At 61.8% G+C, this 25599-nt stretch overlaps 3 protein-coding genes across 3 annotated transcripts; all 3 read left to right on the top strand.

Annotated features, from left to right (window-relative positions):
• The first annotated feature begins 54 nt into the window (after positions 1-54).
• On the top strand, positions 55-6181 carry DDX41 (DEAD-box helicase 41). Its single transcript, XM_072348035.1, has 17 exons — positions 55-167; positions 237-335; positions 416-575; positions 646-720; positions 934-994; positions 1584-1720; positions 1883-1955; positions 2123-2276; positions 2380-2516; positions 2737-2899; positions 2998-3129; positions 3291-3362; positions 3641-3737; positions 4104-4253; positions 4400-4471; positions 4735-4845; positions 5037-6181. The coding sequence occupies exons 1-17, from the start codon at positions 144-146 to the stop codon at positions 5171-5173; spliced, it is 1854 nt and encodes a 617-aa protein (XP_072204136.1). The 5' UTR covers positions 55-143; the 3' UTR covers positions 5174-6181.
• Positions 5872-8355, top strand: DOK3 (docking protein 3). The gene is made up of 5 exons (XM_072348579.1): positions 5872-5928; positions 6896-7186; positions 7271-7358; positions 7444-7616; positions 7693-8355. Exons 1-5 carry the CDS (start codon positions 5872-5874, stop codon positions 8353-8355), a joined length of 1272 nt encoding a protein of 423 aa, XP_072204680.1.
• Positions 8356-8479: 124 nt separating this feature from the next.
• PDLIM7 (PDZ and LIM domain 7) lies at positions 8480-24623 on the top strand. The gene is made up of 28 exons (XM_072348032.1): positions 8480-8586; positions 9741-9847; positions 12346-12497; positions 12724-12754; positions 14265-14281; positions 14920-15065; positions 15315-15351; positions 15963-16001; positions 16111-16256; positions 16535-16571; positions 17092-17130; positions 17256-17413; positions 17693-17729; positions 18254-18292; positions 18419-18573; positions 18812-18839; positions 19334-19375; positions 19503-19660; positions 19948-19984; positions 20550-20588; positions 20697-20854; positions 21032-21065; positions 21958-22016; positions 22147-22381; positions 22466-22646; positions 22821-22941; positions 23399-23514; positions 23721-24623. Exons 2-28 carry the CDS (start codon positions 9743-9745, stop codon positions 23805-23807), a joined length of 2433 nt encoding a protein of 810 aa, XP_072204133.1. The 5' UTR covers positions 8480-8586; positions 9741-9742; the 3' UTR covers positions 23808-24623.
• The last annotated feature ends 976 nt before the right edge of the window (positions 24624-25599 follow it).

Genomic DNA, 25599 nt, shown 5'->3' with positions numbered 1-25599 from the left:
CCGAGGGGATCCGTAGGGCGGCTTCTCTCGCGCGGAACGGGGCGACGCCGCGTTGCTAGGCGACGGTACACCGGTTCGTGCGACACTTCCGGTTCTCCCGTTTCACATCCGGGGCAGCGGAGCTCCCGGCTGGCGGCGCCGCCATGGAGCCGAGCGCGGAGCGGAAGGTGACGGCCGGGCCGCTGGCGGCGATCCCCGGCTCCGCTCCGCTCCGCTCACCCCGCGTCTCCCCGCAGAGGCAGCGCGAAGAGGCGGCCGGCGGATCCGACACGTCGGGGGAGGACGACGAAGACTACGTGCCCTACGTGCCGGTGAAGCAGCGCAAGCAGCAGATGGTAACGGGGTGACGGGGGGGCGGTACCGGGGGGCGGGGCGGTACCGGAGCGGCGCTTCTCATCCCGCCGTTCTCCTCCAGCTGCAGAAGCTGCTGCAGATGCGGCGCAAGGTGGTGTCGGAGGAGGAGCAGCGCGACAGCGGCGGCGAGCAGCGCGGGGATGAGGACGACATCCCGCTGGGGCCGCAGTCCAACATCAGCCTGCTGGACCAGCACCAGCACCTCAAGGAGAAGGCCGAGGGTACGGCCAGTGCCGGGGGCTGCGCTGGGAGCTGCGGGCGGCGCCTCACCTTGTTGTTGCTTCCCCACAGCCCGGAAGGAGTCGGCCAAGGAGAAACAGCTGAAGGAGGAGGAGAAGATCCTGGAGAGCGTGGCCGAGGGCCGAGGTGAGCGGCGCCAGCCCTGTGCTCTGTGCGACTGGAGCAGCACATCACAGTGAGCGCCCTCGGTTTGCAGCCTGACACGGCTGGGGCTGAGCAGCCGCAGGCCCCAAGCTCCAACAAGCTGCCCCAGAGGTGCCGCTCAGCTCTCCTTGCTCTGCTGTCTGTGGGCACGGGGACTGAGAGCTGGCACTGAGCTCATTGCCTTTGTTCTTGCAGCTTTGATGTCGGTGAAGGAGATGGCGAAAGGCATTACGTACGATGATCCAATTAAAACCAGGTGCGTTCTGCAACGCGGGGGCTGTTTTTCCCAAAATCTCACTGCCTTACAGCCAGCAGCAGCTGGAGGCCGTACAGCCTGGTAGGAAGAGAACTGCTCTGTGCTCTCTGGGTTATGCTTCCTTGGCTTCCCGACTGCTTACCACTCTATGTAAATTAAAAGACTGTGGAGTCACTTTGGATGTTATTTCCCATGCAATAAGATTTATGTATTCATTTATGTAAAATTTGAAGGCTTTGAGTCTTCAGACCTTGAGGGAGACCAAGAGAATGAGACTGGGAGAGCCCAGGGAGTTTGAGACATGGAAATAACAAAGATGGGTCTAAATGATGCTGGCATGTTTTACCCGTTACCTGTAGGCCGCTGTTACCTATTGTATTGACGCTTCTTACTTGGACCTTGGGGAGATGTTTGCTGTGTACAACTGGCTTGGGTTTGCTCATGTGCTCATGAAACCCCTTGAGGTCACTTGTTTTCCTCTGTGGGATTTCAGAGCCCATTAAGGAGTTCTCATCTTCCATTATTGGGTTTGCTGGCTCTGGAGCTCCGGAACGTTTTGCATTCTGAACTTCCTCTGTTGCTTTCTTAGCTGGAGAGCACCTCGTTACATCCTGGCCATGTCAGAGGCTCGGCACGATCGCGTGCGCAAGAAGTACCACATCCTTGTAGAGGGAGAAGGCATCCCACCTCCCATCAAGAGCTTCAAGGAGATGAAGTTTCCAGCAGGTGGGACTGAGGGTGGCTTCTTCTGGGGAGACTTGTGTACAGGGATTGTATCAGGTGGTTGCTGACACCAGGGTCATTCCTCGCTGGTCAGAGGGCTGTGGCTGAAAAATGACTTAGAGGGAAAGCAGGTTGTGACTATGCGTGTCCCATGCTCTCTAACAGCTATCCTGAGGGGCTTGAAGAAAAAAGGAATCCAGCAGCCAACACCTATACAGATTCAGGGCATCCCCACGATGTGAGTACTCTGTCCACGTCCCAGGTTAGGCAGTGGTTTTTTTGCTTCCAGCCCACCCAGCAGCACCAGCTGCGTGTTTCCCTCCAGCCTTGTTCACCCTGCTCAGATCTGGAGCTCCCAGCCCTCCTTTAACACTCCTGCTCACCGTTGGCCTGTTTCTCTGATAGCCTCTCAGGAAGGGATATGATTGGCATTGCCTTCACTGGCTCTGGGAAGACTTTGGTGTTCACCCTTCCAGTTATCATGTTCTGTTTGGAGCAAGAGAAGAGACTGCCGTTCTCTAAGCGAGAGGGACCCTATGGGCTCATCATCTGTCCTTCTGTGAGTTCTTGTGGGCACAGAGCATGGGAGGAAGCTCACTGATGTTCAGTGACAGTTTCAGGTGCTCCCTGTGTGAGGGATTGAGGTGTTTATTTCTCTGTAGCGAGAGCTGGCCCGGCAGACCCATGGCATCATTGAGTACTACTGTCGCCTGCTGCAGGAGGACAGCCTGCCCCCGCTGCGCTGTGCCCTCTGCATTGGGGGAATGTCTGTTAAGGAGCAGATGGAGACAATCAAACAGTGAGACCCTGTGGGGCTGAAACCTGGCTCTTTTTATTTCTAGCAGGGGACTGAGGGGTGGCATGCTAGCTGGATGGCTGTGGGGAGGTATGGGGTGAAGCTGATGTGCCAGTTGGCTGTTATCAGCCCACAGCATGAGCTCTGTAAGCCCTTCTGTATATGTTTCTGCTCAGGGAGAAATCCGAGTGCCTGACTGTGCCTTCCTTGTCTCATCCCACAGTGGTGTGCACATGATGGTGGCAACCCCTGGCCGCCTCATGGACCTGCTGCAGAAGAAGATGGTGAGCCTGGACATCTGCCGCTATTTGGCCTTGGATGAGGCTGACAGGATGATTGATATGGGCTTCGAGGGGGACATCCGCACCATCTTCTCCTACTTCAAGGTACTGGGCTGAGCGGATGTGAGCACCATATGGCTCAGTCCCTGCACCCACCTTTGGATGAGCGCTCAGTCCTTGCCCGTGCTTTGCTCCCTGTTTAGGGCCAGCGACAGACCCTTCTCTTCAGTGCAACAATGCCTAAAAAGATCCAGAACTTTGCTAAGAGTGCCCTGGTGAAGCCTATCACCATTAATGTTGGGCGAGCAGGTGCTGCCAGCCTGGATGTTGTGCAGGTGAGGTACTTGGGAGCTCCCCCTTGCCACATTGGAGGCCTGCATAGTTTGTGGGAGCAGCCAGTACCTCTCCCACGAGGACAGGCATGCTTGGCCCTCCTTCCCTGTGGGTCATGGGATACCATGCACTCGGCTTGAACCTTCTCTGTGCTTCTTCCTAGGAAGTGGAGTATGTGAAAGAGGAGGCCAAGATGGTGTACCTCCTCGAGTGCCTGCAGAAAACCCCACCTCCTGTGAGTAAATATGCTCTGTCTGTTCCTGCAGTACATCTGGGGGCAGCACTGCAGCTCAGTGGCACAGGTATAGAGATGGAAGTGGCGATGCAGTTGTGATGCTGCCAGGCTGTGCCCTGTACTGGGGTAGGTGAAGGAAGGAACTGTGTTTTGTGTATATATAAGTCTTGGGCACAGAACTGTTGTGGCCTTTATTCAGCAAGAGGAAGTGGGTTTCTCTGGGGATTGTACTCTTTGTCAACACACAAAAAAAGCCACTCTTACATGTGTTGTGGCAGGTGCTGATCTTTGCAGAGAAGAAGGCAGATGTTGATGCAATCCACGAGTACCTTCTACTCAAGGGTGTGGAAGCTGTGGCCATCCATGGAGGCAAAGGTCTGTGAGGGCGCTGGGGAGGTGTGGTCCTGTCTGATCCCACTCTTTCCAGCCCTGTGTGTGAACACGGGAGGTCCTGGCACATAGCTGTTTGTCACAGTGTGGGGATGGACTGGGGCAGTGTCAGGACCTCTGGTAGTGAGTGAGTGCAGCTTTACTTATTGTCAGAGCAGATGGAAGCATCGTACAGCTAGCTTCCTACAGGACCTGTGAGTCCTGCTGCATAATCTGGGGAGAGAATGTATAGGTTTTCACATAGGAGGGGCCTAAGCCATTTAATGCTCAGCTTTGAGGCCGTTGTGGTTGCTGCAAGAGGTAGGATTGGGAGCTCTGACCCTGCTCATCTTCTGTGTTGGATGTTTACAGATCAGGAGGAACGGACAAAAGCCATTGAGGCCTTCCGTGATGGGAAGAAGGATGTTCTGGTTGCCACTGATGTTGCCTCTAAAGGCCTGGACTTCCCTGCCATCCAGCACGTCATCAACTATGATATGCCAGAGGAGATTGAGAACTATGGTGGGCATTGAGCCCAGTGGAGGCACTGAAGGGAGCATAGCTGGGTGGCTGCAGGCCAGCAGGGCTGTGTACCCATCTTGGTGGTCGCTGGTACAGGGGTGTCGTGTTGTGTTTATCCAGGCCTAATCCTGTCTGTCTCTTTGCAGTTCACCGTATCGGGCGTACAGGTCGCTCAGGCAACACTGGTATTGCCACCACCTTCATCAACAAAGCCTGTGGTGAGAAACAGCGTGGGATGGGGAAGCCTGTGGGGTGGGCTGCAGCTGGGTGATGCAGCTGGACAAAGAGCTGCTTCTGACTGGGTGAGGGTGGTGTTTTCATGCAAGCAGGGATAAGTGATTATGGCTCATGGAGAGGAGTTGGTAACGTGGGGCAATGCCACCCACCTGGGTGCTAACTACAGGGCCATGCACATCATCCTTTGCTGCTCTTGTGTTGGGCTTCTGCTAGGACTGTATCTGATCTGCATCTCTGCCCCCAGATGAGTCAGTGCTCATGGACTTGAAGGCTCTGCTCCTGGAGGCGAAGCAGAAGGTGCCTCCTGTGCTCCAGGTGCTGCACTGTGGGGATGAGACCATGCTGGACATCGGAGGTGAGGGACCCTGAGCTGGGATGGGGAGCTTCTGCAGGGCTGTTAGAGTGATGTGGGCTGCAGACAGGCTCCCATCTCCCATCACTTCAGGCTCATGGGGTGACTCCTGTCTCCCTGCCTGCTGGGTGCCTGCTTTGTTGCCTGGCCTGGCACAGTTACAGCTCAGCTTGATCTCCTTCCTTTCCTTGCAGGTGAGCGGGGCTGTGCCTTCTGTGGTGGCCTGGGCCATCGCATCACTGACTGTCCTAAGCTGGAGGCGATGCAGACCAAGCAAGTCAGCAATATTGGCCGCAAGGACTACCTAGCCCACAGCTCTATGGACTTCTAGCCTGGGGGCTGTGCTGCTCGGTGCTCCCCTGCACAGGCCAGGAGTGGAGGTTGGCTGCTTCCCTTTGACGTGGGGCTAACATTCCAGAACCCAGACCAAGCCTGTACCAGAGGACTCTCCTGCACATCTGTGGCCTGTTTTTTGGGGACTGACAGCAGCTCAGCCTTTCTGCGGTCCTGCCCTAGATGGAAGAGTGTGAAACTGTGCTGCAGCAGCCCAGTACATCAGTGTCACACTGCTGTGAGGTGGTGGGAGAAACTCTAGGTGGGGTGACTGGTTTGTGGCTGCTGGGCTGCTGCCCATGCCTAGGGACTTCTGTCTAGCCCCTCCAAAGCTCCACAGTCTCCTTCCTCTCACCTTAATCTGTGCATCCTCAGCTGTCCCTGTTAACAGCAGCAGTGCTCTGGTGCAGGCAGGGCTAAGCCAAGCACGCTGCACTTATGTCATGTGCTGTCCTGAGAGCTGCCTGTGCTCTCACAGTATGCATTCTGCCCCACTGCCCTGCTGCAAGGGCTGGGCGGATAGACACCTCCTGTGGCCCAGCCTTTGCCTCTCATCCCACACACCAAAAAGGGGAAGTCTCAGAGAGAAGGAAGTCTGCCCCATGCAGTTGCTTTGGCTGAAGCAGTCACATTTCTGTGCTGCCAGCAGCCCAAGCCCCAGAGCCCTGTGCTGGTTGCTGGGGCTGTGCTGGGCCCATGGAGAGACCAGTGAAGGATGGCATCCTCTATGTACAGCACCGCAAATTAGGAAAGGTAAAGGGCAGAGGGTGGATTTGTGGCTGGATGTCGGGTTTGTGCTGCTTGGGTCCAGGCCTGAGCTTCCCTGCATCTTGGGAAGAGGGTGAGCAGAGCTGGACCTCTTTGGGCTCCAGCTTTAGTGTTGGTGCTCTCTCACTGCTGAGGCGACCCATCTGTGCAAGCACCAGCTTGTGCTCACCCCTATGGGCTGTGTCCTTGCTTGGTCATTGCATGATGTGCAATGAAACAATAAAGGTGTGTTACCGAGGCTCAGCTCTGTGTGTGTGGAAGCGGGGGCAGCAGGTGGGTTGAACCTGGTCCTGGGGCAGTGCTGTGGGAGAAGTGATAGAAGTGATGACTTTGTGTGCTTGGATCTGTGGGCACCTTATGGGTGACATCATGGCAGCCCCTGGAGCTGTGTGTTCGCAGGCTGGCTCCTGCTGGCCTCGCAGCACAGAGCGCTCTGTGCTCTCTGTGTGTTTGGGCTACCTCTGGTGTGCAAACAGCTGCTCCCACCTCAGTGCTCTGCTGAGTCCTAGAGCTGAAGCATGCAGCCCCCACGTGCATGGGGCCGGTGCTCTGCCATGTGGGAGCCCACGGGTATTTTGGGTGCTCTGCCACATCTGTTTTCCAGGGCGGAGGCCCCGCTGTGCACTTGAGGTATGCGGGGACTCGCAGCCCCTCCATCTCGTGATGGGCTGGGAAGGGGCTGGTGCTGCAGAGCCTCCCATGGGAGGAAGCGGGCTGCAAGCTGCAGGGTCTGGCTGTGTGTGGCAGATGCGAGCTGCCAGCAGGAGCAGAGCAGCTCAAAATGGCTTTCATTTGCATGGCGGTCCAACGTGAGAACAGCTTTCTGTGCCCTGCCGCAGTGCGCAGCCCGGCAGGCAGAGACCCCTGCATGCCCATTCCCAAGCCACATGGACATGGCAGCCGGCTCCCTGCTCTCCCTGTTCCCACACATCCGTACCCTTCTCCATTCTAGCGGACCTGGAGGAAGATCCGAGTGCAGCTCTTTGCTGCCAGCCCCTTTGGTGTGGCCCGCATGGAGCAGTTTGACGCTCGGGATGACGGCGCAGTGCCCGACATCTCCCTGCAGCGCTGCGCCCGCCGTGTCATCCGCCTGTCCGACTGCGTCTCCGTTGGCCCCACGGGCACCGAGAGCTGCCCCAAAGCCACTGCCGCCTTCTGCCTCACCACTACGGAGAAGAACTACGTGCTGGCAGCTGAGCAGCGCGATGAGTGGATCGAGCAGCTCTGCCAGCTGGCCTTTCAGGTACCCCCTGCATCCTGCTGCTGCTCCAGGCCGGGAGGATGAGGGTGCTGGGGTGGGGGCCGTGCTTAACTCCTTCTGTTCCAGGGCAAAAAGGAAGCAGCGAAGAGTAGCGGCACCGGGCTGCAGCCCATCCCTATGGAGGAGAACTGCCTGTACTCCTCACGGCAAGACCGTACGTGCTGCAGTAGGGCTGGGGGGGGGGAGCTTCCCGCTGGGCGTGCAGCAGGGCTGACCCCGTCCTCACTCTGCTCCCACAGTGATGGAGTTCCCGGTGCTGGTGCTGAGGACGGAGGCGGCCGCTCGCTGTGAGCTGCAGGGGCAGTACGTGCTGGCAGCCCTGCCCCACAGCCTGGCGCTGAAGGATGCGCAGTCCCAGCAGCCCCTGCTCACCTGGCCGTACTCGTTCCTCCGCAAATTCGGCCAAGATCAGGTAGCTGCACTTTCCCCAGGGCCTCCAGCTGCCCGTGGCAGGTGCCAGCCCCTCACCCCGCCCTCCGTCCCAGCAGAACCTCTTCTCCTTCGAGGCCGGCCGCCGCAGCGCCTCGGGTGAGGGCACCTTCACCTTCAGCACCCCGCGAGCCCCAGAGCTGTGCCGGGCCGTGGCCGCCGCCATCGCCTGTCAGCAGCAGGGCCAGGAGAGCCCCCAGCTGTCCGTGCAAGGCCTCGGTAACCGACCCCCGGGGGCAGAGGCTGAAGACCCCCAGCACAGCCCAGTGCCGGGGCAGGCGCAGCCGGGCTCGCACTCGCATCCGTCATCCAACCTCCTCTGCTTCCCCAGCATGGAGCCGGGGGCTGCTGGCCCTATAGTGTACGCCTCCATCGCACGGGGCCAACAGCCCCACTTCAGGCCGTGCCCCGGGCAGCCGCTCCCGGAGCATCTCTATGAGAACATCTCGGCCCAGCCCCGGCCTGCGGCGAACGAGGAGGAAGAGGCGGATGAAGGGCGCTGGGAGCTGAGCTCTCGCCAGGCCCCCGAGGGCCACAGCAGCGAGGCCACCGTGCCCTACCCGGCCCGCAGCGCCCCGCAGCCCCACAGGCAGCGCTGGGGGCCGGCGGGCAGCGGGGGAGGCGCGGAGGAGCAGCCCGGGCCCAAAGCTCAGCGCTCGCTGCGGGACAAGCTGGTGCGGCTGCTGAGCCGGGACGGGCCCGGAGCGCGGGACTGGCCGTGAGCGGGAATAAAGGCCGGCACCGCCCGGCCGCCAGGGGGCGCCGTGACACCCTGCGCCATTGGTGTGACCGAGCGGCGGCTCCGCCCCGCCCCGCTCCTCTATAAGCTCGCGCCGGTCGGGGAGGGGGCGGTGCCTGAGTTCGAGTCCCGCGGCCGCTTTGCTCCGCTCGCCCGTTGCGGAGCGACCCGCTCGGCCCCGCACCGCCGGGCCGCCCTGCATCGCCACGGGTGGGTGAGTGCGGGCGGGACCGGGGGGGAGCGGGAAGCGGGGCTGGGAGCTGGGGCTTGGGCGGGGGGAGGGGAAGGCGATTGCTTGGGGCAGGAGAAAAGGAGGCTGTGCGGGGCGGGTGGGGCTGTGCGGGGTGAGGGGGCCTCCGTGGGGCAGGGCGGGGGTCGGGGTGTGGCTGCGGGACGCGGTGACCCCACGGGACGCGGTTCTGCCCATCCTTCGGTAGCGGGCACAACCCCCGCCGGAGGTGGCATCTATCTCGCCCCCTGCCGAGCTGCCCCCGGCCCGGCGCTGCCGGAGCCCTCGGAGCCGGGAGCCCCGGCGGGGCCGAGCGGCCGCTCCATGCTGGGGAATGTCTGACACGCAGCCTGCACCCAGCGAGCGGGGAGCAGCGGGTGTCAGCTTACACGCCTTATATAGCCCGGGACGGGCTGGGGGGAGCGGGGGCACTCCGGGCTCCGGCCTCGCAGCTTCCCTGCCCCGTCGGGGCACCGGGGGGTGTCACGGAGCCGGGCCTTTACCCGCCACGTAGGGCTCAGGAGGTCCCCGCAGTTCCCCTTAGGCGAGGTACGGCCGCGTGCCCCGCGCCCGGGCCGGCTGACAGCTGTCAGTGTGAGCGGGACATCCATCCATCCATCCATCCATCCATCCATCCATCCATCCATCCATCCATCCATCCCTCCTGCCCGGAGCCCCGCGGAGATGGGCTCACACCCAGCTACAGCTGCTCGACCAGCTGCTGCTGCTGCAGCCCAGCTGCCGTGCCAGGCGGCTCCGGTGGCAGCGTGCTGCTGTGCTGCTCACCCGGCAAATCGCCTCCGGCTGCCATCCCTCCGTGCTGCTGCCTCTCTGCAGCCTAGATTAGCTCCCAGCAGCTCGAGGTTCCGTAACAGTGCTTCAAGGCAGAGCCCGTCCCGGGCTTGGCATGGCAGAGTCTCACTCTGCGTATTACTCTGGCCCCTCGGTTCCAGCGCCCCTTAGGAGATGCTGATGGATGTGGGGTGCGTCCCTGAGCTGTGGGATGGTCAGGGTGGAGCTCCTGCTGGCACTGTGACCTGCCTCCTCCTGCCCAATCCTGCTGGGCCCCCTCCTCGCCTGCTCTCCGTGTCATTCCCATGCAGCATAACGTCAGGATCACACCCTCTTCCATTTTGCAGAGATGGGCGAGATGGAATCCTATAAGGTGATGCTGAACGGGCCGGCGCCCTGGGGGTTCCGGCTGCAGGGAGGGAAGGACTTCAGCATGCCGCTCTCCATCTCCAGGGTAAGAGCTGCCCAGAGCCGGTATTGCCCACCCTCCTCCTGTCCGTGGGTGGGAAGCTGCAGCCGTGTCCAAGCGGCTGAGGCAGAGCTGTACTGGGGTCGTGAGCAAGCAGGGCCTTGAAGCACTGGTTCTCACTCTGCTCGGCCCCCTTAGAGCCACCCCAGCTCCTTATCAGCTCTGGTTTGGCTGCAGAGAGTGTGTGCTGGGGGTGTTCCGGGCAGGGAACTGCAGCAGCCATGTGCAATGCTGCTCCTCGGTGTCACGGTGTGGTGGGAGGCAGGGGGGCCTCTTCCGGAGCCAGCCCTGTGCGGGGGCAGCTCTGTGTGTGTGTGAGCTGTGGGACTGGCCTGGTCTGCACCACCATACCAGGCTCAGCACCTCGGGGCCGGCTTTGTGCAGCACTCTGCCTGACGCTGCACTCCCACTGGTCCTGGGACAGGTCCTATCCATAAAGCCAGCTTGCTTCTGGAGCGGGGACGTGCACAAGATGTGCTGCCAGCTGCTTACATCTGGGGCACCCAGTGGGAGCTTCTGGTGCGATGCTTACCCACATTGAGGCTGTCTCTTGGGTTGGTGTGTCTCCCCGTCCTCGGGTGGCCTGCACCGCGGGTGCTCACAGCAGCTCCAGCTGCAGAATTGCCTTATAAGCCTTGGAATGTGTCTGCACCGCCCGTGCTGCTGACGCTGGGGCAGCTGGCACAGGGCTGTGGCTCTGAGCACAGCGTGGGACCTGCCCCCTGCTCTGTGTGCCCATCCCAGGTCACGGCTCTCTGCAGCACCCAGCCCAGGGGCACCGTACAACCCACGCCGCTGCCCTGGGGCCGACCGAACTTTGCAAGAAACAGAGACGGCTTCAGCAAGTTTATTCTCTAAAAAATGTTTCTCTTGGCTGCAAGCCAGGGCTTAACAAAGGGTCTGATCAGACCCAGGAGCCTCCGAGAGCTCGGGGCTGGGGCCTCACGGAGCAGCAGCGACGTGCATTGCAGGCCGGCCCCGCTGCAGGGCCTGGGGAGATGCTGCCTGCAAGGCAGGGCTCTGCAGGGACCCAGCACCTCGGCTGCACGAGAAGGATGCTCCCTTGTGCCTGACACGCCTCGCCGGCATACTTGGAGCCCTGGATGGAGGCATCCAGCCGCGGTGGCACTCCAAGGTGTGAGGACAAAGGCCCAGCTGGGCGGAGAGGCCAGGAAGGAAGCTGTGACTGGTGGGGCTGGGCAGGAGCCTCAGCCCACGGTGCAGGAAACGGGAAGGCTGGAGCAGCTCCTGGCTGGGATCTGTTGAGCTGGCACCTGCCGAAGGGCTTTCCTAGTGAGTCTGGGTGCGGCGGCGTGACGCAGCCTGCCACGCTCCCCCCTGCCCAGGCAGCCCTGTGAAAACCTCTCCCAGCTCCTGCTGCTGCCTCCAAACCCATGCTGCTTCCCAACCCCAGGGGCAGCAAGATGGGGCTTGCAGGAGTGGCCGGGAACCGGCCAGAGCTGCTTGCTGCCTCCAGCATCCTTCTGTGCCAGGTAGTGCCGAGGGTCCTGCAGGGCGTGCTGTGTCCCTCTGGGAATGGCAGTGGAGCCGGGGTACCTGGTGCTGTGCTCAGGGTGGGCTGGGCTCTGCGCATGGGCAGGGAGGGCCGTGATGCTCGGCGGCAGGGATTTTCCAGCCCTCTGACAGCGCTGGGAATCTGGCTCGCTCCTTTTATGTTCATGTCGAACAGGGCTTGAGGAAATACTTGGTCTGAATCCAAACGCCTCGAGTTGTTCTGTGCTGGAGAAGCAGGAATGGCTGTGGCCTGCCCACGTCTGTCTGTCTAAGTGTCTGTCTGTCGATACCTGAGAGCTGTGTGCAGTGGTGCTGGGGCCAGGGCTGTGCAGAAGTGTGGGTGTCCGGGGGTGATCCAGACATATCCCAGCCCCATTGCTGGGCTGCGTGAAGGAAACAGACAGGACAGGAACACAACCTTGCTAGGAGATATAGGAGGCTCCCCCCATGCTGGTTAAGTCTGGGAGCATGCCTGTGGTTTGCAGCCCGTGGGGTGAGCTATGGGCTGCATGACAGGCCCTGACTCACCCTGCTCGCTTCCTGCCCCAGGACCCTGCTCCATGACCTCCTACTGCAGCTGAACCAGCCCAGCCTTTGCTGCTAGGCATCGCCTCAGAACACCTGGCCTATCCCCTGCTGCCCATAGGGATGGTGCTGGTACTGTCCCTGGGGTGCTGGCATGTCTCCCAGCAGTGCTGCGCTGCAGTGTGGTGCCTGGGGCAAGGCTCAGCTGCTACAAGGAGAGAGAGGCTCTCTGGGATAACAAACTGAAGAACACAGGGTGCTCTGGGGGTCCCTGCATCAGACCCAGTGTGTTTGGGCTGCGGTGGTACTGTGCTGCGGGAGCTGTTGGGTAATGGGGTTAGGAGCTGTAGGGGTTGTGCCCAGTGGCCCTCTCCGTGGCTCTCAGGGGCACAAGAGCATCTCTTCATCTACTGCCAGTTTCCCTGATGCTCTTTGTCCTGCAGCTGACTCCAGGTGGAAAGGCTGCCCAGGCCGGCGTGGGAGTGGGCGACTGGGTGCTGTACATTGACGGGGAGAGCACCAGCACCATGACACACATCGAGGCCCAGAACAGGATCCGTGCCTGCGGGGACAGGCTCTGCCTCACCCTGAGCAGGTAGGATGTGTGGATCCTGAAAACTTATGGCGCTGGTGCAGCTGGAATGAAGCTGTGGCCCTGTACCCATTACCACCCCGAGCCCATCAGCAGCAACCCCGGCTTTAAGCCGCCACCTCTGACTGTGGGGTAGTGCTGCCTGGTTGCAGCTCCTCAGCATCAGCATGCCAGCCAGGAGGGATGCTGGGCACGTGCAACATCTGCCTCACTGTGTCCTCTCTTGCAGATCCCAGAACCACCTGGGGAAGCCGCAGAAGGTAAGTGTTGCTCCAGCGCTGCTGGCGGCTGCTCAGCCCTGGGCTGGGGGTGGGGAAGGCTCTGAGCTTACCCGGAGGAGCGGACTTTGCTCCTGGGACTCAAGGGCTTCTTGGGGACCGGGGTGTGTTTTGGAAGGCTCGCAAATTCCCCGCATGTATGGCAGCTGCAGCACAGCCTTTGGGCCCCACGTTTTCTAGTGCTGGAGCTTGCTCACGCATGGGGAGGCAGGGCTGGGGCCAGTGGCTCCTGGACAGAAGCCACTTGCATGCTTTCTGCTTTGTGCCTTGGGATGGTTGTGAGCAGCATGAGTGCACGCAGAGCCCCACCGCGGGGCACTTACTAATCCTCAGGCTGAGTTTGCAGCTTGGTGTCCCTGGGCTGGATGCCCTGCAGAGAGGGGACCTGGCTGGCAGAGCCACATGTGCTGTCAATGTCCACGTGTCAAAGCGAGGCTCTGCGGGCAAGAATGGGTCCAGCTTTCCCACCCAGCTGCCCGCCGTGCTGCCTGGCCCAGCGCTGCCCCTTGCATGCTGCTTGACGTGTGAGCCCGTGTCTGTGTGTTTTGTCTCGCTCAGGACTCACTCCCCTGCTCTGAGCCCCCGAAATATAACTTCGCTCCCAGCACCGCCCTCAACAAAACAGCTCGGCCCTTCGGGGCCGGCTCGCCTCCGAACCCACGGCCCGGGCTGGTGACGAAACCCGTGACGTACGTGCCCCTGGCGCCCGCCTGCACCCCCCAGCACAATGGGTATGTTGCTGTCCATCTCGCTCCCCAAGAATAGCAGGGAGCCCGCTGCTCAGCCCTGCTGCACCTTGCATGCCAGGCACCTGTGGGTGGGAGTGGGCAGTGGTGCCCGTGCTGAGGTGCTGAGACTGAACAATAGGAATGTCACACGTAAGGATGCATATATATGCCGCCTCCTTGCTCGGGGCTGTGTCCTCCTGCTCTGACCTTTGGGGAGCCCTGGAGGGCATGGCGCAGCAGCTGGAGCAGGATGCTCGCTGTTATCTGTGCCAGCCCTGCGACAAGGGGCAGGAAGGCTGTGGCTGCAATCAGCAGCACCAGCCCAGGGCCGCAGCACAGGGCTGCCAGGGCATGCTGGGCAAGGAGAAGCCGCAGAGCCCTGCACAGCGCTGCCCAAGCCAGCTCTGAACCCTGCGTGGAGGCTCCAGTCTGCACACTGTGTGCTCTGCTGCTGTGTGCCCAGCCTGCTGCCGCTCCTGGCCACAGGACCATGGAGCTGGTCAATGGGGGACACGGCCCTGGCTGTTGTCTGTGCCCAGCCCTGTTTTGGGGGAGCTGAGGACGGCATGATCTGGTCTGTTGGTGACTGCCCCTGCAGCCCATTGTGCTCCCAGCCCTGGGTGAGATGGGTGTGCATTGCAGGGGCAGGGGGAGTGGTGAAGGCTGTAGGTGAGCTCTGGAAACTTCTTGGGTTCTGTGGGTCTAATTTCACTTTCCTTCTCTTTTCTTTCTTTTCTCCCTTTCTCTTTCCCTCTCTCCTACAGGTGCAGAGCCTTGACAAGTCAGTAAGCCTTTTGCCTGCTCTCTCTAGCCTTCCTGCATGCCTCTTGCCCTGTTAGTGACCCACTGGTGCCCTGTTGTCCTGCTGCAGGGTTAGTTAGCCCAGAGGCTCGGTGTCCCCAGGCTGACAGTTCCTGGCTGCAAGCTGTCCTTAGCATGAAGTGCGAGTGCTGCTTGGTGCTTCTGACAGTGAGGGCATCAGGGTGTCCTTACAACAGGTCCCTCTCCAGCACAAGAAAGGCTGCGCCGTGCCGGCATTATCAGTGCTTATTGGGCACCGTGCAGCTTTCCTGCATGTGATTTGGATCTTGGCTTATCTTTGCCCCGTTATCTCTCCTGGCCTTTAGGGCTGGCTGGCCTCAAACTGCAGAGATGGGAAATCTGTCCTGAAAAGACATCCTTAATGGCCCCTTCCTTTGCTGACAGTGTGGGATGGGGAGGAGGGCAGTGTGTGATTTGTCAGATGTGTGCTGTCATGCCACTGCTGTGAGCTTGAAGTGGTGTGGGGTGGCCCCACGTGGTGGGGGGAATGCTGTGGGGATCCACGCGGGTCTGTGGAGCAGTGGTGTGTGCCAGTCCCTGTGCCACCAGGCAGGGGCAAGACGGTGCCGGCTGAGCACCTGCCCCTGTTGCTCACAGGAAACCACAGGAGCACCCCACTTCCCCCAAATATGACCCCAGCAAGTTGCATCTGATCGAGGACTCTGAGGACTGGCAGCCCCGCAACACCAGCACCCAGTCCCGCTCCTTCCTCAAACTGGCCCAGCTGACGGGCACAGACAGCTGTAAGTCCCTGCGGGTCTGGGGCTGCCTGTGGGTTCCTGGAGCCAACCTGGCTCAGGGGTGAGGTGACACAACGCTCTGACTGCAGTGGCCCTGTGTGTGGCACGAGCCATGCGGGGGCACACAGTGGTGCCTGGGGTGCCGGTGTGGGGGATGCAGGGAGGGGTGCCCGGTCCTCATCCCTTCGTGCTGTGTGGGGCCGTGCTGCTGCCGACTGACTCTGTCTCCTCCTTTCTCCCCGCTGTGCTCAGTTGAGGACCACGAGGATGAGCTGGTTAGGAAGCCCAGGTAAGGGGCGGCACAGGGTGCAGCACGGCTCCTGGCTATGGGGCTGCGGGGCTGGGGCTCGACCCCTCCCACTGTTGGCCTCTCAGTCATGGCTGGTGGCGAGTGCAGCTCCTGTCCTCTGCTGTCCTGTCCTGTCCCCTCCTGCTCCCTATCCCTCTCTGTCCTTTCCCTCTCTCCAGAGCTGAGGTGTTCACGGAACTGCAGCACCCGCACTGCTCTCGCCTTTGCGATGGGCACTGCCAGCACTGGGACACAGCTGTGACAGTCCTGTTATGAGGGTCCTGCCCGGGCGCTGTGCTGCTGCTGTCCCCAGTCTGGGCATCCCCGGTGGGACCCTGGGCACTGCTGGCACTGGGGAGGCCAAGCTGCAGATGCAGCGGGTTGGTGGGGCCTGCTGACACTGGTGTGGGCTGAGTGCTGCTGTTGGGAGGTACTGGGCTCTGTCGGGGCCTTGGGTACGAGGTGCTGTGACTGTGCTGTGGGGCTGGAGGGGAGCTGGACTGGGGCAAGTGCTGCTGGTGTCACTTTGGGGCTGGAGATGAGCCATGGGGGATGCTCCATGCTGCGTACTGTGGATTTACCCTTGCGCCGCCATTTTCTCGCCGCCACAGGGGTCCACGTGTGTCATTTTGGGGTACGGAGGAGGAGTGGTGAGTGCTGGGCTGTAACAGGTTGATGTGGGTTCTGCCCTATGCTGGCAGCTAGACAGGGCCACGTTCAGGTCAGTGCTGGCTGAGTGCCTGCCCCTGTCAGTCACAGGCAGTCCATGCACCCCCCTGGTACCCCAGCGTGTGACCCGGGCAAGCTGCGGCTGTTTGAGGACGCTGAGGACTGGCAGCCCCGCACCGGCACCTCCCAGTCCCGCTCCTTCCGCAAACTGGCCCGGCTGACGGGCACTGATGGCCGCTGTAAGTCCCTGCGGGTCTGGGGCTGCATGGAGCTGCCTATGGTTGTGGGTTGAGGTGGCACCGGGCTGTGGCCGTGGTGGCCCCATGTTATCCCTGTGTTTGGTGCAGGCTGTGGGGGCCCTGAGTGGGCTGTGGGCTGTGTGGGCACACAGTGGTGCCCGGGGTGTCGGTGTGGGGAAAGCAGGGAGGGGTGCCCGGTCCCCGTCCCTTTGTGCTGTGTGGGGCCGTGCTGCCGCGACTGACTCTGTCTCCTCCTTTTTCCCTGCTGCACTCAGTTGAGGACCATGAGGATGAGCCAGTTAGGAAGCCCAGGTAAGGAGCAGGCAGCTCCTGTCTGTGCTGTCCTGTCCCATCACCTCCTGCTCTGTCCCTTTATCCTTTCTCTCTTTTCTAAAGCTGAGGTGCTCTCAGAGCTACAGCACCCGCACTGCGCTCACTATCTCTGTGCTGGACCACAGCTGTGTCCATCTCATTGTGACAGTCCTTCCCCAGGCACTGCAGTGCCTCTGTCACCAGCCTATGTGCCCTGATGCTGGGCTGTCCATGGCAGGACCGTGAGCACTGCTGGTGCTGGGGAGGCTGAGCTGCACCGCAGCATCCCAGACATGGCACACTGGTCGGGTCTGGTGGCGTTGGCACAGCCTGGCTGGGGATGCTGGGTGGTGTGCAGCAGCACTGGAAGCTCAGCTCATATGGGTTTGTGGTGGCTCGTATGGAGCAAGTGCTGCTGGCGTAGTTGTTGGGCTCAGAGATCGGTGGGGCTGAGCATGAGCTGTAGGAAATGCCACGTGCCAGAGATTCACCGTTGTGCCGCCATTTTCTTGCACTGCAGAGATGCCCGCGGGTCGTTCTGTGGTACGGAGGAGCAGCAGTGAGTGCTGGGCTGTGGCAGGGCTTGGTGTGTGCTGGGCACTCGGCCATGGCTGCCCCGTGCTGGCAGCTGGGCTGGGCCAGGGTCAGGTGGGTGCCAGCTCAGTGCCTGCCTGTCACTCACAGGCAGCCCCCACCCCACGTGGAGCCCCCAACCACCCCAGCGTGTGACCCGGGCAAGCTGCGGCTGATGGAGGATGCTGAGGACTGGCAGCCCCGCACCGGCACCTCCCAGTCCCGCTCCTTCCGCAAACTGGCCCGGCTGACGGGCACTGATGGACGCTGTAAGTCCCTGTGGGTCTGGGGCTGCATGGAGCCACCTGCTGTTGTGGGTTGAGTTAATTCCAGACTGTGGCTGAGGTGGCCCCACGTTATCCCTGCATGCAGTGTGGGTCCGTGGAGGCCCTGAGTGGGCTGTGGGCTGTGTGTGGGCACACAGTGGTGCCTCTGGGGTGCCGGTGTGGGGGCAGCAGGGAGGGATGCCCAGTCCTCATCTCTGTGCTGTGTGGGGCCGTGCTGCCGCCGACTGACTCTGTCTCCTCCTTTTTCCCTGCTGCTCTCAGTTGAGGACCATGAGGATGAGCCGGTTAGGAAGCCCAGGTAAGGAGCAGGCAGCTCCTGTCCACTGCTGTCATGATGCCGTCACCTCCTGCTCTGTCCCTTTCTGTCCTTTCCCTCTTTCTAGAGCTGAGGTGCTCACAGAGCCACAGCACCCGCACTGCGCTCACCTCTGCAATGGGCACCGCTGTGACCGTCTCATTGTCAGGGTCCTGCCCGGGCACCACGTTGGTACTGTCCCATTGCTGTGCCCTGATGCTGGGCTGTGCCCAGTCTGGGCATCCCGGGCAGGACCCTGGGCACTGCTGGCGGTGGGGAGGCTGCGCTGCACTGTGGCATCCCAGACGCAGTGGGTTGCTGGGGTCTGGTGGCACTGGCAAAGCTAGGACAGCACTGGGACCTCATGCAAGGGATCCCGTGGGGCTTTGTGGTGGCTGATATGGAGAGCGTGCTGCCGGCATCTTTACTGGGGTCAGGCTTCCATGGAGCTGGGGGTCAGCTCTGCAGAGTTCTCCACACCGTGTGCCAGTGATTTACCGTTGTGCCGCCATTTTCTTGCACTGCAGAGATGCCCGCGGGTCGTTCTGTGGTACGGAGGAGCCGTGGTGAGTGCTGGGCGGTGGCAGGGCTTGGTGTGTGCTGGGCCCTCGGTCAGTGCTGCCCCATGCCTCTGGGAGGGCAGTGCAGGGTCAGATCACTGCCGGCTGAGCTCCTGCCCCTGTTAATCACAGGCAGCCCCCACCCCACGTGGAGCCCCCAGCCACCCCAGCGTGTGACCCGGGCAAGCTGCGGCTGTTTGAGGACGCTGAGGACTGGCAGCCCCGCACCGGCACCTCCCAGTCCCGCTCCTTCCGCAAACTGGCCCGGCTGACGGGCACTGATGGCCGTAAGTCCCTGCGGGTGTGCGGAGGTGGCCCTGGCTGTGGGTTGAGGTGGCAGTGGGTTGTGGCCGTGGCAGTCCCATCTTGTTCCCGTGTTTGCCATTTGTGGCCCATGGTGGTGCCTGGGGCATTGGTTTTGGGGCTGAGAGGGAAGTGTGTGCCCGGTCCTCATTCCTTTGTGCTGTGTGGGGCTGTGCTGCTGCCGACTGACTCAGTCTCCTCCTTTCTCCCCTCTGTGCTCAGTGGAAGATGTGTTTGTTAAGAATCCCAGGTAAGGGAGTGTAAGGTGCAGCATGAGCTCTGGGCTGCATGTCCCGGGCAGGGCTTTGGGCACTGCTGGCACTGGGCTGGGGCAGTTGAGCTGTGCTCTTGGGCTGCAGCAGTGTGGTGGCACTGGCAGACCTCGCTGTGGGTTTTGGAAGGCAGCGGGCAGCGTTGGAATAGGATGCTGAAGCCCATGGGGCTGCAGGAGCCGGGAAGAGCTGCTGTGTGCTGCTGGTTGCTCTGTGGGGCTGGGCTGTGTGAGGAAAGGAGTGGGGACTGTGCGGGAAGGCCGTGTCCTGCTGAGCTGGGACAGCATCTGAGTGCTCCTGCTGCGGGCAGCTCTTCTGCCTTCCCCTCTTGCTTTGGAGCAGTGAGTGAGTGCCGGAGCTGGGCAGCTGCCTGGGAGTGCTGCTGTTATCACCAGGGGTTGGGGATAAGGCATGGGGAACACTGTGCCAAGTGCCAGAGATTCACCATTGTGCCGCCATTTTGCCACTGCAGCAGTGATGCCCGCGGGTCGTTCTGTGGTACAGAGGAGCAGTGGTGAGTGCTGGGCTGTGGTAGTGCTCAGTGTGGGCCGGGACCTCGGCCATGGCTGCCCCGTGCTGGCAGCTGGGCTGGGCCAGGTCCACGTTGGTGCCAGCTGAGCGCCTGCCCCTGTTGGTCACAGGCAGCCCCCGCCCCACGTGGAGCCCCCAACCACCCCAGCGTGTGACCCGGGCAAGCTGCGGCTGATGGAGGATGCTGAGGACTGGCAGCCCCGCACCGGCACCTCCCAGTCCCGCTCCTTCCGCAAACTGGCCCGGCTGACGGGCACTGATGGCCGCTGTAAGTCCCTGTGGGTCTGGGGCTGCATGGAGCTGCCTATGGTTGTGGGCCGAGGTGGCACCGGGCTGTGGCTGTGGTGGCCCCACGTTATCCCTGTGTTTGGTGCAGGCTGTGTGGAGCTGTGGGGGCCCTGAGTGGGCTGTGGGCTGTGTGGGCACACAGTGGTGCCTCTGGGGTGCCGGTGTGGGGGCAGCAGGGAGGGGTGCCCAGTCCCTGTCCCTTTGTGCTGTGTGGGGCCGTGCTGCCGCGACTGACTCTGTCTCCTCCTTTTTCCCTGCTGCACTCAGTTGAGGACCACGAGGATGAGCCGGTTAGGAAGCCCAGGTAAGGAGCAGGCAGCTCCTGTCTGTGCTGTCCTGTCCCGTCACCTCCTGCTCTGTCCCTTCCTGTCCTTTCCCTCTTTCTAGAGCTGAGGTGCTCACAGAGCTACAGCACCCGCACTGCGCTCACCTCTGCAATGGGCACCGCCGGCACTGGGCCACAGCTGTGACCATCTCATTGTCAGGGTCCTGCCCGGGCACCACGTTGGTACTGTCCCATTGCTGTGCCCTGATGCTGGGCTGTGCCCAGTCTGGGCATCCCGGGCAGGACCCTGGGCACTGCTGGCGGTGGGGAGGTCGTGCTGCACTGCAGTGTCCTGACACAAAGAGTCAGTGGTGTCTGGTGGCATTGGCACCGCCTGGCTGTGGGCACTGGGAGGCCCAGGGCAGCGCCAACAGCTCAGCATGAGAGGCAGCAATACTGGGGTGGGACTGCAGGGGAGCTGGGAGCGGGAGGGAGCGAGGTCTGCTGGCATCACTGTGGGGCTGGGGATAAGCCGTGAGGAACGAACGCTCTGTGCCGTGTGCCCGTCATTTATCCTTGTGCTGCCGTTTTCTCTACACCGCAGAAGTCCCCATGTAGTGTTCTGTGATACGGAGGAGCCGCGGTGAGTCTGTGCTGGGGGTCGGTGCATACAAAGCCCTCGGGCAGTTCTGCCAGCTGGGCAGTGCAGGGTCAGATCGCTGCCGGTTGAGCTCCTGCCCGTCACTCACAGGCAGCCCCCACCCCACGTGGAGCCCCCAACCACCCCAGCGTGTGACCCGGGCAAGCTGCGGCTGTTTGAGGACGCTGAGGACTGGCAGCCCCGCACCGGCACCTCCCAGTCCCGCTCCTTCCGCAAACTGGCCCGGCTGACGGGCACTGATGGCCGCTGTAAGTCCCTGCGGGTCTGGGGCTGCCTGGAGCTGCCTATGGTTGTGGGTCGAGGTGGCACTGGGTTGGCCGTGGTGGTTCTGTGGTGTTTGTGTGTTGCCATGTGTGGGTAGTGCTGTGTGGGGCCGTGCTGCTGCCGACTGACTCTGTTTCCTCCTTTCTCCCTTCTGCGTTCAGTGGAAGATGATGATGTATTTATTAGAAAGCCCAGGTAAGGGGGGTGCAAGCACAGATTCCTGGGCTGTGTGTCCAGGCCTGTTGGCACTGCTGGCACTGCGCTGGGGTGGTTGAGCTGCACTGTGGTCTCTCGGGGCAGCTGGGGTGAGCAGGATTGTGCTGGCACTGGCAGACCTTGCTGGGGGTGTTGGGAGGTGCTGTGCACCTTTTAGAGACCAGGTGGGTGAGCTCCTGAGGCTCAAAGCCCTGCATGGAAGGACACAGACTAGGGCTGCGGCACAGCTTTGCCTTTTCCCCCACCCCTCCTGCCTTGGTGCCATGACCACTCAGTTCCAGATCTGCCCGGTTTGCTCCGTTGCAATTAAACACTTGTGTTTTTATAGCTACCTCCTTGTCCTTGCCCTCAAGAGGCACAAAGGCACTGGCTTTCCATCTGACACTGTCCTTGCTCCTCTGGGTGCTGCTTGCCCTGGCTTCTCACAAGCCCAGTGCTGGCAGGGTGCCGGGGGGGGACACAGACTTTGCCCCCTCTGGTACCAACCCATCCCTGCCCTTCCTGGCTCTGCTGGAGCTGGCCCAGGGCTCCCCACACTACCAGACTCTGTGTGTGAGGTGGAGGTGTGCCTGGACACTGTCACATTGGAGCAGGTAGCATCGTGTGTGATCCCCCAAGTCCCTGCCAGCCCACAGCACCTCAGCATTAGGGCACAGCGGTCCTGTGCTCCCACCCTGCTGGGTGCCACAGACCTGGGGGTGCTGCGGGGCTGAGGGTGCTTGGCTCCATGCCCAGCACCAAACTAGCTACTGGCTGGGTATGGGGGCTTGGCCAGCTCCTGGCTGCAGAGTGGGGGTCCTGCCTGCATGCACAAGCTAGCCTGGGTTCTGGGGGTGAGTGTGGCCAGCAGGATTAACTGGTGGTTTTGTAGCCAGGTCTCCGTACCGGACCCATCCCCGGGGGCAGCAATGAAGACAGAGCCAGGATTGGGTGAGAAAAATGTTTTCTTTGAGTTTGGGGCAAGGGGAGCGGGGATATCGGTAGGGCTGGTACTGCACCTCGCCTCCCGGTGGGTGCAAAGGGCTTGGGAACATCATCCAAGAGGCTTCTGTTTGTGCAGCCCCCAGGACTCCTGCTGCCACCCCTGGCCCTACCAGCCGCCCGCCCTGGGCTGTGGACCCCTCATTTGCTGAGCGCTACGCCCCAGACAAGACGAGCACGGTGCTGAGCAAGCACAGCCAACCGGCCACGCCGACCCCCATGCAGAACCGCAGCTCCATTGTGCAGGCAGCCCAGCAGGCACCCGAGGGCCCCGGCCGCACACCGCTCTGCTACAAGTGCAACAAGATCATCAGGTGAGCCCCGGCCTCTGCAGCCCTGCCACCGTCCTGGGCACTGCCAGGCCCCACTGTGGCTGATGTGGCTCTGTTCCACCACAGGGGACGCTACCTCGTGGCCCTGGGACATTATTACCACCCCGAGGAGTTCACCTGCTCTCAGTGCAGGAAGGTGCTGGATGAGGGTGGTTTCTTTGAGGAAAAGGGCTCCATCTTCTGCCCCAAGTGCTACGACACGCGCTATGCACCCAGCTGTGCTAAGTGCAAGAAGAAGATCACTGGGGTGAGTGTCCCTCAGTCTGCCCTGCACCTCCCATCCCTGCGCCCTGCTTACCTGTGTGTCCCCAGCTCTGTCCCTTCTCATCCTGCCCCAGGGATCTGTGGTTCCTTTCAGCCCTTGCTGGGGTTCCCTGTGGTGTGGGGTGCTCCCTCCTGGCTGACAGCGGTTCTCTTCCAGGAGGTCATGCATGCGCTGAAGATGACCTGGCATGTGCAGTGCTTCACCTGCGCAGCCTGCAAAACTCCCATCCGCAACCGTGCCTTCTACATGGAGGAGGGACAGCCCTACTGCGAGAGAGGTAGGACCAGGGGAGGACCCCACGTCACCCCACACGGCCCCAGGGTACTGCTCACTGGTGGGGCTCAGCACATGCCCAGTAGGACCGAGGAGTGAAGTTCTGTGGAGCTCTCCCCAGGATGCAGAGAAGGGAGGGGACCCCCCGCAAACCCTCCATCCCCATCCTCCCTGGTGCTGGGTGGTGCCATTGCTGGCGTGTTGCCATGGTGATGATGGATGATTTACATCAAATGTGAGTGCTGCATCCTGGGTGGGGGGGATTCACCTCTTCCCTGTGGCCCAGTGGTGGCAAGGGCCACCCTTCCCCAAATGTCCAGTGCCTTCTTGTGCTTCAAGTCCTGCCCCTCTCCAGAGCTGGAAGCAAGTTGTGCCCAGGCTGTGCTGCAGCCCTGCTGCACCAGAATGAGGGGTTGCAGTCTTGGAGGAACCACTGACCTGTTCTCTGCCTGTGTTCACAGACTATGAGAAGATGTTTGGCACCAAGTGCCGCGGCTGTGACTTCAAGATCGATGCTGGGGACCGGTTCCTGGAGGCACTGGGCTTCAGCTGGCACGACACTTGCTTCGTCTGTGCGGTGAGCCATGTTCCTCCTGCTTCCCCCTGCTGTGAGCTGTCTCTCATGGGGTGCATGCTGCCATCAGGTCTTCCCCACCTGACTCTGTCCTGTTACCTCTGAGCCTGCTGCTCCCTGACATCTGTGCTGGGCTGCAGGGAGGGTGTATGGGAGGGGACGCTGGGGGCTGGCTCAGCCCTCCTGACTGCCTGTGCTCTCCACCCCAGATCTGCCAGACCAATCTGGAAGGGAAGACATTCTATTCCAAGAAGGACAAGCCGCTGTGCAAGAGCCACGCTTTCTCTCATGTGTGAGGGGCAAAAGTTCAGCTGTGCCCATGCATGCCCCTGGCCCTGCATGCTCCTTTCCCACCCCTTCCCCTGCCCCAGGGAGCCAGGCTGGGACTTCACTCCTTCCTCTTGCTCCTGCCTCTTTCCTGGCAGCTCCTGGCCAGGCCCTGGCAGAAGCAGCACTGGCTCCTTCCAGCTGGCTGGCTTCTTTTGTGCCCCCTAGCTGACATAGGACCCTAGGGAAGGAGATGCCACAAAGGTCTCCTGCCCCGAAGCTGCTCAGCACAATGGTTGTGGCCGTGCTGAGGCTGGAGCTGGAGGAGGGTCTGGCTGCATCAGGGCTGCTCCTTTGCTTTGATGGGGTCCGGCTGCCTTGGCACTCAGTACCAGGGCAGGGACAGTCCTACCCCCCAGCCTCTGCCAAACTCTTACCTCCTCCGCTTCATACTCAGCACATGGGGCTTGAGCACTGGCCCTTCTTCCCCTTGCCTGCACTGACCCCACAGCCAGGCAGTCTGCTACCATGGTTTCCTACCCACCCCCCACACGGCTGCATGTCACAGAACTAGGGGGGCTGTGGGGCTGTCTATGGCAGCACCCCCGTGCCATGGAGCAGGACTGTGTGCCATGCCTGCCCCAGCTGTAGGCTGGGAGTGCACACCAGCCTCTGGCTAATGGGTTCCCATCAGGCTTGAAAACTGCTTCCTACCAAAGAGCGTGTGCCACTGCTGTCCCAGCACTGTAAATGCCTCTCCCAAACCCCCCACTCTCCGGTTGGGCTGCGTCTGATGTAGCCACGGTGCTTTTAGTGCCTTGAATAAACACTTTTTTGCGAGTGCCCGCTGTCTGGGGACTGTGGTTTTGCTGAGCGTGGTGTGGTGGGGGCCAGGAAGGTCACACGTGGCCCTTGTCCCGCTCCTGCCTGGAGTCCTGCCCTGCGGCCTGATTGCTCCACCGAGCTGCAAAGGAAAGCGTTGTTTCCCGGGGTTTCCCCTCCTTTGCCCCTTGGCACACCCCTGGGTTGCCCTTGCCGGGTTTTAGCAAGCAGAGAGCAGCGAGGCAGTAATTAATCCAGGGGGCAGAGCAACAGCAGCGCTGAGCAGGAGATGGTGCTGAGCTGTGACCTCGCAAGGGCATCCCACTTAGCCGGCACTGTCCCCGCGTTCCTGCTGTGCCCCATTGCCCATGCAGGGACCGAGTCACCGGCACGAGCGGCTGGAGCACAGCGGTTCTGGCCGCGCTTTGGCGTAGTGCAGCCAACCGTCCGCCCGCTCAGCGCAGCTGCTGCGGTCCCGAAGGACGGACGGGAGGCACCGCCGCCCGGTACTGGCTCTGGAGCGAAGGATGTGAGGTCGGCCGCTCCCAGCGCTCCGCTCTGACAGCTGTAGCGGTCAGTAATCATTGCAGCCCTCAACGTGATGAGCAGCGGTAAGGAAAATCGCCTCGCTCGTCCGCTGGATCGTTCCGCCGGGGGCAGGATCCGGCTGCGGGAGCGGAAACCCCGCTCGCCCTTCTGCAGGTGGCGAAGTTCCCCCCGCACCCGGCTCTGCCCTTCCGCCGCCCCGCTGCCTGCGCTCCCTTCTGACGGCCTCAGCGAGCGGTGCCGAGCGGCCCCCGCCCTCCCCGCGCACAGGAAGGAGGGTCGCGGGTGGGCTGCGGAGGTGGAGCCCGAGGAGGGGCCGCGCCGCTCGGAGAACAAAGCCCCGCGGCTCCCCGCACCGCCCCCACCCCCAGGGGCAGCTGAATCGCTCGCGGAGCGGCCGCGGCCGGCAGCTGCTCGACAGCTGCTGCCCAACTCCCGCAGCCTCGCGGGGCG

This window comes from Excalfactoria chinensis, chromosome 13, assembly GCF_039878825.1.
Source record: "Excalfactoria chinensis isolate bCotChi1 chromosome 13, bCotChi1.hap2, whole genome shotgun sequence".
Classification (NCBI taxonomy): Eukaryota; Metazoa; Chordata; class Aves; order Galliformes; family Phasianidae; genus Excalfactoria; species Excalfactoria chinensis.
The sequence above is the reverse complement of the archived record's forward strand: the minus strand, read 5'-3'. Positions and strand labels throughout refer to the sequence as shown.

Bases quoted from the DNA above. Each gene is read 5' to 3' on its own strand.
- DDX41 (XM_072348035.1), top strand. From the start codon at position 144: ATGGAGCCGAGCGCGGAGCGGAAG. The intron at 576-645 runs GTACGGCCAGTG...GCTTCCCCACAG, and splicing joins CCTCAAGGAGAAGGCCGAGG to CCCGGAAGGAGTCGGCCAAG. The intron at 3,363-3,640 runs GTGAGTAAATAT...GTGTTGTGGCAG, and splicing joins TGCAGAAAACCCCACCTCCT to GTGCTGATCTTTGCAGAGAA.
- DOK3 (XM_072348579.1), top strand. From the start codon at position 5,872: ATGGAGAGACCAGTGAAGGATGGCATCCTCTATGTACAGCACCGCAAA. The intron at 7,187-7,270 runs GTACCCCCTGCA...CTTCTGTTCCAG, and splicing joins TCTGCCAGCTGGCCTTTCAG to GGCAAAAAGGAAGCAGCGAA. The intron at 7,359-7,443 runs GTACGTGCTGCA...CTGCTCCCACAG, and splicing joins GTACTCCTCACGGCAAGACC to TGATGGAGTTCCCGGTGCTG.
- PDLIM7 (XM_072348032.1), top strand. From the start codon at position 9,743: ATGGGCGAGATGGAATCCTATAAGGTGATGCTGAACGGGCCGGCGCCC. The intron at 17,131-17,255 runs GTGAGTGCTGGG...TGTCACTCACAG, and splicing joins TGTGGTACGGAGGAGCAGCA to GCAGCCCCCACCCCACGTGG. The intron at 20,855-21,031 runs GTAAGTCCCTGC...TTCTGCGTTCAG, and splicing joins GACGGGCACTGATGGCCGCT to TGGAAGATGATGATGTATTT.